The sequence below is a fragment of the Vulpes vulpes genome, chromosome 8 (genome assembly GCF_048418805.1).
Source record: "Vulpes vulpes isolate BD-2025 chromosome 8, VulVul3, whole genome shotgun sequence".
In the NCBI taxonomy this organism is placed as follows: Eukaryota; Metazoa; Chordata; class Mammalia; order Carnivora; family Canidae; genus Vulpes; species Vulpes vulpes.
This window is the reverse complement of record NC_132787.1, coordinates 2,234,547-2,244,910: the sequence shown is the minus strand read 5'-3', so window position 1 is coordinate 2,244,910 and position 10,364 is coordinate 2,234,547. Positions and strand designations below refer to the sequence as shown.

General features: G+C 59.6%; 1 protein-coding gene across 1 annotated transcript; it reads right to left on the bottom strand.

Moving 5' to 3' along the window:
* Positions 1-914: 914 nt before the first annotated feature.
* KRT8 (keratin 8) lies at positions 915-8,576 on the bottom strand. Its single transcript, XM_026000383.2, has 9 exons — positions 8,070-8,576; positions 4,815-5,023; positions 4,153-4,213; positions 3,591-3,686; positions 2,916-3,080; positions 2,563-2,688; positions 1,819-2,039; positions 1,630-1,688; positions 915-1,336 (listed from the first exon to the last, which is right to left on the bottom strand). Exons 1-9 carry the CDS (start codon positions 8,415-8,417, stop codon positions 1,146-1,148), a joined length of 1,476 nt encoding a protein of 491 aa, XP_025856168.2. The 5' UTR covers positions 8,418-8,576; the 3' UTR covers positions 915-1,145.
* Between the last annotated feature and the right edge of the window lie 1,788 nt (positions 8,577-10,364).

The window sequence follows — 10,364 nt, the reverse complement described above, 5'->3', positions numbered from 1 at the left end:
ACCCACCCCTGCAAACACAGCACACCCTCCACATGCAAACACGGGACGCACACGCCCTTCACACACTCAGCTGTACATAGGATATAAACACTGCAGGAGGGGCGGCCGGGGTGGGGTACGGTCGGTTAGGCGTCCGTCCGGCTCTTGGTTTCAGCTCAGGTCATGATTTCAGGGTCGGGAGCTCCACACTCAGTGCAGAGGCTGCTGGAGATGCTCCCCCTCCCTCTGCCCCTCCCACTTGAGCTCTCTCTCTCTCTCTCTCTAAAATAAATCTTTAAAATCCATATATATAAACACGGCATGTGAAAGGGTGGAATAGGAGTGGCAGGGCCCAGTGTAGGGCGGGTACAACCCTCAGCGGAGCAGGTTTGAGCCCACTGAGCAATGCCAAGTCCTACGCTATCTAGGTTTCTGGAAATTGTGGGTGTGACACGTCCAGTTGCTACCAGTGGATTCTGAGCTTCTGAAGGGATAGGAAACCGGGGCTCCTTGGTCCCCAGCTGCAAATGAGTGAAGATGGCAAAAAGCCATCTGTGGCCACCAAGGAAACGCCATCTACCTTGGCTGGGGACAAGGAGAGGCTGGGGAACTGCACTGAGTGTAATGCCGGAGCCTCCTCTTCCTCGCTGCAAGTCGCCCTGGGAGGTGGGCAGACAGGCAAGAGGACTCCCTCCTGAGACTAGCACCTGAACCCGCTCTGCCCGCCTCGAAGGGTCGGTTGTGGGGTGTTTAGGAGCACATTAACGACGAAGGTGTCATCTGGCGTTCGGCAAAGAAGTCTCTCTGGGAACAGCCAGACCTTCCTCCCCAGTGCCCCCCACTTCCCAACCACACCACCCCCCACAGCTTCTGAGCCCCAGGAGCCTCCTGACCACGTCCCCCCCACCCCACAGACCAGGGCTGCATACGGCAAGTGGGACTGGCAGCGGCTTTATTTGGGAAAAGACACTTGAATTGGCTTTCGGTTGGGGGCATGGACAAGAAGGGGTACCCAGGGCAGTCGACTCCCCCTAAGGGTAGGCTGGGGACCGGGGCTGAGCCTTAGGCGGGTCTCTCGTACGCGAGGCTCCCCTGCACAGCTCCTTCCCCCAAAGGCTTCATGGGGCCACAAGAGCAAGGAGGCTGGGGGGGCCCGCGCTGGCCGTTCACTTGGGCAGGACGTCAGACGACTCAGACACCAGCTTCCCATCGCGAGTCTCGATCTTCTTCACAACCACGGCCTTGGAGGAGCTGCTGCGGCTGAAGGACCCGCCAGGGCCAAAGCCGGACTGGAAGGAGCTCTGGCCGTAGCTGAGGCCGGGGCTCGTGAGGCCCCCGTAGGCCAAGTTCAGGCCACCTGGTCACAACCGGAAGCGGCCGAAGATGAGCGCAGAAGGCGGCGCACACGTCGGGCTCCGTGCCGCCCCCGCGTGCCCCGAGCCCTGCCGTCCCCTACGTAGTCCCCGGGGCCGGGCATCGCCCCGTTCGTTACTTCCCCGGTTGAGGAAAACCAGGAGCCCGGGGAGGACAGAGCTGGGAACTCGTGACCTCGGACAAGACCGCTGCCTCGCCCCAGCCTCCCGGCCCGAACAGGAGGGAATGGCTAGAGCTGGGGACCCCCCCCCCGCAGCCCGGGGCCAGGACACTCACCGGAGTAGCCGCTGGTCGTCTTCGTGTGGATGCTCATGTTCTGCATCCCAGACTCCAGCCTGTCCCCGGAGGATACACGGGACCTCAGAACCGGCTCCTGGCCCTCTTCCCGGGGCTACAGGAATCCGTTCCCACCCGTGCCCACCGCGGGTCCCAGGGCCGGGCACCAGTCAGGGCCCCCACACCCACCGGCTCTCCTCGCCCTCCAGCAGCTTGCGGTACGTGGCGATCTCGATGTCCAGGGCCAGCTTGACGTTCATGAGCTCCTGGTACTCGCGCAGCTGCCGGGCCATGTCCTGCTTGGCCCGCTGCAGGGCGGCCTCCAGCTCGGCCACCTTGGCATTGGCGTCCTTGATGGCCAGCTCCCCGCGCTGCTCGGCGTCGGCGATGGCAGCCTCCAGGGCAGCCCTCTGCGGGCGCGGGGGGCCAGGTAAGCGGGTGGCGCAGTCTGGACGCCTCCTCCCCCCGACCTAAGCTAACCGCCTCCACCTAGCTCGAGGCAAATGCTACCGGTGGCCTTCAGGAAACAGAAGAGGGAAATCTAAGCGGCTCCCGGGCACCTCCCTGCTCCAGCTCCTCCCCTGGGACACCGCAGGGCACCATCTCCGCCCCATCCCATCCGACTGCACCAGGTCTCTGCTTTCCAGCCGCCCTAAAGCACCAGAAGCTGACCTCACCCTGATGCAGAAGAGAGACCAAATAAAGCAGGCCTGCGGGGGCCCGTCCTGGAGCAGCTGTCTGTCCCATGCCCCCGGCCCGTCACGGCCCCAGGGACCTCCTCAGCACCCTTCAGCCCCCTGGGAGCAGTCTGAGAAGCTCAAAGTCTGGTCTAGAATTGCTTTCCTGACCCCAGACCCCTCACCCTTGGCTGCATGGTCTGCCCTCACCTTGTCATGTCTGAGGAGCCTCTCCCAGCCCCGGCCCGGCCCATACCTGGTTTTTGAGGGCCTCGATCTCAGCCTGGAGGCGGCTGATGCTCCGGTTCATCTCAGAAATCTCAGTCTTCGTGCGACGGAGGTCATCCCCGTGCTTCCCGGCCAATGTCTGCAGCTCCTCATACTGCGGGTGGGAGGCGGGAGTGAGGTGAGGGCCCAGCTCGCCTCACCTCTGCCCCCTCCCTGCACACACACCGCCGCCAGCTTCTTCCAGACCTCCAGGTCCCCATACCGCGGTCTCCGCAGGCCCCGCTCACAGCAGGCAGGATAGAGTCTGAAATCCTGCTCCCTCCTGCACTAAAGCGCAGAACCCGCCAGAGGGGAGGGCCAGCTAGTGCCCCCGCTCTTCACCTTGATCTGGTACATCGTCTCGGCCTCCACCCTGCTGCGGTTGGCGATCTCCTCGTACTGGGCCTTGACCTCGGCGATGATGCCGTCCAGGTCCAGGGAGCGGCTGTTGTCCATGGACAGCACCACGGACGTGTCCGAGATCTGGGACTGCAGCTCATGGATCTCCTGGGGGGGGGGGTGGCAGGGGCCGGTGTGAGGCTCTGTCCTTGCGCACAAAAGCCTCCTTTGGCACAAGGGACTTCCTCGGGGACAAGACAGGGAGGCCAGCAGCAGAGGAGAGAAGCAGGTGGGAGCTAGGGCTGGGAAGACGGGTCAAAGGCCTGAACCCCAGGGGGAGGTACAGATGAAGGAGGCAAGGGCCGAAGGCCAAGCAGCTCCAGGTAAGTGACCCGAGGGGTAGAGCCCTTCCCCACTCAGCTGCCCCCTAAAGAACTTGCTATAAAGCCCAAAGATTTAGAACAAAGGCTCCGTATGACGGCCTTGGACAGGCTGTTTCATTCCCGAGCCTGTTTTCTCCTCTGAAGTGGGGTAATAAAGCCTCCCTCGCCCTCATGCAGGGGGACAAAACATACAGAACGAGCACACTGGGTTATGTCGATAACTATGATCATTCAGTGGTGACACCCTGTCTGCTGGGGTGGGGGCCCCTCAGGCTGCAGCCCCCCGAGAACATACCTCTTCATACAGCTGCCGTAAGAAGTTGATCTCGTCGGTCAGCCCTTCCAGGCGGGACTCCAGTTCTATCTTGTTCATGTAAGCTTCATCCACATCCTGGGCGGTAGGGGAAGGGGGCCTGAGCGGAGGACCCACACGCCGCAACCAGGGGCACTCAATGGCCCAGGACCCTCTAACTAAATGGCTTTCCCACCTCACTCTGTGGCCTGATCCTCCAGGCTCTGCCCTGCCACACCTGTATCCCCGGTGCAAACACCTTTACCTCGGTTTCCCGCGGTCCTCCCCCTCCTCCTCCTCCTCCTCCTCCAGGAAGCTTTCCATGGCCACACCTCCAATTCTACCGCTCCATTTTCTTAACCATGTCCCAACATCATTGTCCAGAGTTCTGTCCAAAACGCACCTAACTACCTCCTCTGTCCTTGTCCGCCTCTCTATGCTGTATACCTAGCAGGTAGCCAAACGTCCGTTACTTGGACATATTTAGGGACAGAACCCAGAAAGCCTTCGTCCAAGCCTCTAAGCCCCGCCTCCTGTGTCTGGTCGCGGAGGGGCGCTCCCTCACCTTCTTGATGAGGACAAATTCATTCTCCATGTCTCCACGCAATTTGATCTCATCCTCGTATCTGGTGAGGAACAGACTTAGAATCAGAGGATGAAGGCAAAGGTGAGGTTGTCCTGAGCATTTGGGGAGGCAAAAACATCTAGGAAATTCAGTTCATGAAGATGCAGGATAGGAGGGCAGGTCTGGTCCTTCTGCTCCCGCCAGCCCTACCCCGGGTTATCATCAACCAGTGGGGAAGCCTGTAGCAGGAAACCCCTCTCCGAATCCATGAACACACGTTGGATCAGGCTCATTTAGAGGGTCAGAGGCGGGAACTGACAGGAGACCTCAGACAGAACTCTCTGGGGTGTGCTGGACGTCAAAGGTAAGAATAAATAGGGCCAGGGCTGTAAGGAAACAACAGAGCCCTTTCCCACCTTAGGGCTACTATGTAAGCACTAGCACGTAAGTTGTTGTCCAAATCTGGACAGTCCTGGGACTGAAAGAGGGTGGGCGCTATTAACAATCATGCCTGCACAGCATGTAAAGGCTAGACTGTCCTGGGAAGGCCGATCCTCCGGTCGCCCTAATTGGACAGGACCGTGCTGCCCACCAGGCAGAGAGGGTCACGGGGTCTAGGGCAGGGCCGCAGGGCTGCGGCGGTGGGAAGGAGGGCAGCTCACTTATTCTTGAAGTCCTCCACGAGCCCCTGCATGTTGCCAAGCTCCACTTCCAGCTTCAGCTTCTCCTGCCCCAGGGTGTCCAGCTGCCTCCGGAGGTTGTTGATGTAGCTCTCAAACATGTTGTCTATGTTGCTCCGAGCGGTTTTCTGCTGCTGCAGGAGGCCCCACTTGGTCTCCAGGATTTTGTTCTGCTGCTCCAGGTGTCTGACCTGCACGGGGGGAAAGGGGGCGAGAAGGTCTGCTTCGGGCCCAGGTGCAGTCTGCGGGGAAGCCAGCATCGTCTTCTCCTCTGACCCGCTCCCGGTGGGGCCTCCAGAGCCCAGAGAGCGGGTGAGCTGTTCTGGAAGGATCCCCAGTGGCCTGATAGAGAAACCCCTGTAATGCTGGGGTTTGGGGGGAGCGCGGGGGCGGGGGACGACAAGCAAGCACACGGATGGAAGGGATGGGCTAGGAGAGTTATGTTGAAATGGTATTTGCAGAACCAATAGGTCTTATTTGCTTAGACTGTATACAAATCAGTAAGAATAGCCAAGTTTCGATTAACACTTTGTATAAGATTGAAAAAGAAATTTCATTGCACATAGCAAATGTTATCCTCATCATTACTCTTTGGAGTGGCTTTGAGGCGCGCCTACAGATTACAGAGAAACTTCAGCCCTTTGGCCCCGAGAGCACTGGCCAGAAGACCTAGGTTCAGCTAAATAAATGCTGCTACTAACCCATGCTGCACCGACACTGAGCTGCTTCCCCTTTCTGAGCCTGGGTCTCCCTAACCCCGCAGTGGCCCAGAGGCGCCCAGGCAGGCCCTTCCAGGAGCCTATCCTCCTGCAGATGGCACTTTCAGCCAGGGAAGGGGCAAGAGACCATGCAGATCTGGGCGCACACTGAGCACCCCCCTCCCCGAGTCACTCCCTCGGAGATTTTCCAGCCTGGCAGGGGTCCCCCACCCACCTCCGGCCTGAATCCTCGGCCCTCTCCTCCTGCCCCAAACACAAAGGTCCCGGGTTCCTTGGGCTCAAGGAATCCAGATTTTAAGATGAAACTAAGGCATATTAGAAAGGTTTCATTTAGGGGCTTCTGGGTGGCTCAGTCGGTTAAGTGACTGCCTTCGGCTCGGGTCATGATCTCCGGGTTCTGGGATGGAGCCTGCATCCGGCTCCCTGCTCCTCGGGGAGTCTGCTTCTCCTTCTCCCTCTGCCACTGCCCCTGCTTATGCTCTCACACTCTCTCTCTCTCTCTCAAATAAATAAATAAATAAATAAATAAATATTTTTTAAAAAAACCGTTTTATGCATTTATTTACTTATTTGTCTATTTTTAGACTGTATTTTTTAAGTAATCTCTACCCCCAACCATGGGGCTTAAACTCCTAACTCCGAGATCAAGAGTTACATGCTCCACCAGCTGAGCCAGCCAGGCGCCCCGGAAAGAAAATTTTTAAAGGAAAGAATAATAGACTGCTTCCAAGAACAGGAATGCATTGTCCTTGGCCAACCCAAAGTCGTCACTTTTTTTTCAGTCGAAGGAACCAAAAAGAGAGAAGGCGGTCTTAAGGGCGCAGCCTAGATCCAACCAATCCTTCCCTGTAAGTCCTTTTGTGGGGACGCGGGGGTGGCTCAGCGGTTGAGCGTCTCCCTTCAGCCCAGGGCATGACCCCAGGGTCCTGGGATCGAGTCCTGCACCCGGCTCCCTGCATGGAGCCTGCTTCTCCCTCTGCCTGTGTCTCTGCCTCTCTCTCTCTCTCTCTCTCTCTCTCTGTGTCTCTCATGAATAAATAAATAAAATCTTTAATTAAGTACGTAATTAATCAATCCTTTCCTGCCCCAGGTCATCCCGCCCCCAAATCATAAAAAGTAAATGATGTGAACACTGAGCCTTGCTGGACTGCTTACTCCGGGTCCAGCACTGCTAACTAAGCTCTTTGCACACTCTGTGGGCCCCAATAAGCGAAACCTCTTTGATTTGGGGATTATCGCGCCCACTTTAGAGGTGAAATCAGGGTTGGTAAGGTAACCCGGTCCAAGGAGAGGCCCGCACCGCCACCGGGGACTTGGAGCTGGGGCCCCGGGAGGCCGCCCGGCCCTAAGGTCAAGGGCTCCGGTTCGCAGGGCGCCGCTCTGGCCCAGGATTTGCCGGCCTCCCTTCCCACTAGGCCCCCAGGAGCCCGTGGGCGGGAGGGACCCGGTCCTGCTGGGTGCTGCTGGGCCGAGGGGGGGGGCGGGGGGCGGGGGGCCGCATCTGATGGCTGGGCCGGGCCGGGCCGGGCGGGGCGTGCAAGGGGCCGGGCTGGGTGGGCAAGGGGCGTTGGCGGCAGACGCCTTATTTGGGGCCATAAATTCTGGGGTTGAACAGGACACGAAACCTGGGCGCGGTGCCCAACGCCCGCAGACTTTGAATCCCGGATGGGCTTTCCTGGCGCCCCCCGCCCCACGCCATCCCCACCCACCCCAGGGCTCAGGGCCCAGGGCCCAGCACCTCCCACAGACCGAGGGCCTCGGGGCCCCCACCCCAGCCCCCAGGGCGGGAGCCGCTGATGATGACTCATCCTGGTGCCCCCACACTCAGGACGTGGGATGCCAAAGGCCTCGATCAATATTTGCCCGCTGAGTCGACACCTGCTTCCTGATTCCAGAACCCTATCAAACCCTATTTAAATTTCTAAAAAGGGAGGGGGGCAGGGGGCGAATACACCTTTGTGGCCTGGTGGTTGAACGTCCGCCTTCAGCCCAGGGCGTGACCCCGGGGTCCCCGGATCCTGCACTGGGGTCCCCCCAGGGAGCCTGCTTCTCCCTCTGTCTCAGCCTCTTTCTGTGTGTGTCTCTTGTGAATAAATATGTAAAATCTTTAAAATTAAAAAAAAAAAAGCCGAGGAGTCCCCTTGGGAAGCCCCTGGGGCAGGGCCAGGGAGAAGGGTTACCCTGGAGCAGGGTCCTCCCACCCCACCCCACAGCTGAACAGCTGGGACTCTCGCAGGCTCACCCCTCGGGTGCAGTGACATGCGTGAGGAAGGAAGAAGCCTCGAGGCTTAGGGTCAGGGCGGCCGGGGACCCTCTCCCCCTAGCCGCCCCGACCCAAACCGAAGTGCATGGGAGGAGTGAGTCATAGCTGGAAGGGAGAGCGCTGCCAGGGTGGGTGGGGCCGGCAGGATCGCCAGTGGGGGCTGGAGACGTGCCCTCGGACAGGCCACCGAGACACAGGCGGAGCCCCTTGCCAGCCCCAGGCACTGCCCGCGCCGCGGAGGGGGTGGGGGCTCACCTTGTCGATGAAGGAGGCAAACTTGTTGTTGAGGCTCTTGATCTGCTCCTTCTCCTGGGTGCGCACCGCCTGGATGTTGGGGTCCACCTCCAGCTTCAGGGGGCTCAGCAGGCTCTGGTTCACTGAGACGGCCGTGATGCCCCCCATGGCCCCGGGCCCGCCGTAGCCCCCGACCACACTCATGCTGCTGTTCAGGCCACCCCGGAAGCTGCCGCTGCTGCTGCCCACCCGGGAGAAGGCAGAGGAGCTGATGCGGGAGCCGGGCCCGCTCGTGTAGGAGCGGCTGCTGAAGGCCCGGGGGCTGGAGGTGGACACCTTGTAGGACTTCTGGGTCACCCTGATGGACATGGTGGAGGCTGGAGTGGAGGCGAGGAGGCCGAACCTGACAGAGGTTCCAGAAGGAGCGCGAGGAGCCGCTTCTAGGTGGGAAGAGTGCCCAAGGGTTGGCCCTTTATAAAAGAGAGCCCAGCCCAAGGGGGAGGATCCGCCTGGTACCTGAGTGGTTGGGCCCCGAGGGGGCTGGGCCTAACCCGACACCTGCCACCTACAGGCCGGACTCAGGTGGGGGCAGCAGAGAGCTGCTCCCACCCCGGAGCCCACTCTAGCAGGGCTCCAGCTCCGGAAAGAGGGATCCCTTCCGGAAGCGTAAAGCTGGAGAGAAACCCTGGCCTGCCGGAGCCCTCTGTCACAGAGACTGGGTTGGGGTCAACCAGCCACTGCAGCCCTACTCCTCCCGCTTGTCCCCTTCCCCCCTTTAGGAAAATAAACGCAAGGATTCGGAAGCTTAGCAGGAAAGGGATCCCACAGCAGCTGACACCCCAGAGACACCACCCCGTGTGCTTCTCTGCACTTTGAGTGATTATGAAATTCTTCCCAGACTGGAGGGCAGCGCATCTAGGTTCCAGATCCTTGAACCTGAGGCCAGCCATCTGCCTAGTGTCACCTGGGTTACTGCTATATCCTCAGCATCCGGTGCCGCTGGGTGAATAATTGTAGAATGAGCACACAGTGTGACACACGGGCTGTCTTCCCTCTGGGTCCGTGGGTGCAAGCAATGAGAACCAACAGAGCACGCTCCTGGACGCACCTAGCGCCTTCCTCCCTCCCAGGATCCCAGGACTGCCTGGAGCAGTAGGCCTTACTAAACGGCACAGAGAATGAGGAACAAGAGCTAAAGAGAGAAAGATGGGGGAGCAACGGAGAGAGGAGAGGGAAGCTGTACTGTTATTGCCCCTTGCAGGAGTGGTTCCCATAGCACCCAGTGGGTGACTCACAGGAAGGGAGGCAGGACTGTGTGGGGTGGGGCGGGATGGGGGGCACTGCTAGGGAGGCGAGCTAGAGCCACCTGGACCCTCTTTCTCTTCCCAGGCCAGAGGAGATGGAGAAAGAGTCCCTGCACCTGTCTCCCTGAACCCATTATCAGAATGAGTCAGACAGCAGGTTGGAGCAGAGCACGCACCTGTAGGTGGTGAATGGGGAGCTCTGCACCGCACCCCAGGCCTGGGCGGGCCGGGTGGGGCAGGTTGTGGGTGTAAGGCAGGAGCTGGGCCCTTGAGGCAGAGATTCCAGCTGCAATTACCTGATGACTGGGGCTAGATTCTCAGAAAGAGCCTGCAGGGCATGGAGGGGACTGGGTGACATGCAGCTAGAGTCCCTCGGAGGAGAGGGACACGTAGCACACAGCCCCCGGACCTAGGGCAGGAGATGACTGTGACTGCCAGGAGGGCGGACATACGGGTTCCTCCCCACCCTTCAGCAGACACGCTCGGGCTTCCAGATGGACAGACATATACGCCCCTACTCGGAGGGACAGAAACACCCAGAAGCCCCCTCTTTGGGGACAGACATAAATCCTAAAAGACACACAGAAGAGTTCCCACTCAGTCCAAACACACACACATACACACGAAAGGACCCACTTGTCCCTTCCACAAAGACAAATCAGACACTCCCAGAGGGGACCCAGGGACCACATTCCTTTCTCTTCCTTCTTTTCTCCTCCTCGCTCTCCCCAGACTTCTGGCCTCCAGACGTGTTGAACCAGCAGGAGGAAATCCAGTTAGTACCAGTTTGCACCAGGCCCTCTCCCAGCCCCTGCAAACAATACTTAATTTCCAAAGAGTGAATTGAATGCATGCCACCCCGCTCCCCAACAAGCAGCCACACCGGCAAGGTGGGGAGATTTCTCCTTCCAGAGACCAAAGGGAGGGGGTGTGGGCCCTCTGCCAAACCTTGGACAGGGAGCAGGAAAGAGAGAGGGAGGGGCCGGTCAGACAGGTATGGCAACCCTGGGGA

Excerpts from the sequence above, each read along its gene's own strand:
- KRT8 (XM_026000383.2), bottom strand. The coding sequence starts at position 8,417 with ATGTCCATCAGGGTGACCCAGAAGTCCTACAAGGTGTCCACCTCCAGC. Across the intron at positions 3,687-4,152 it reads AATTTGTCCTCATCAAGAAG|GATGTGGATGAAGCTTACAT; the intron begins GTGAGGGAGCGC and ends CCTACCGCCCAG. Across the intron at positions 2,689-2,915 it reads AGACGATGTACCAGATCAAG|TATGAGGAGCTGCAGACATT; the intron begins GTGAAGAGCGGG and ends TCCCACCCGCAG.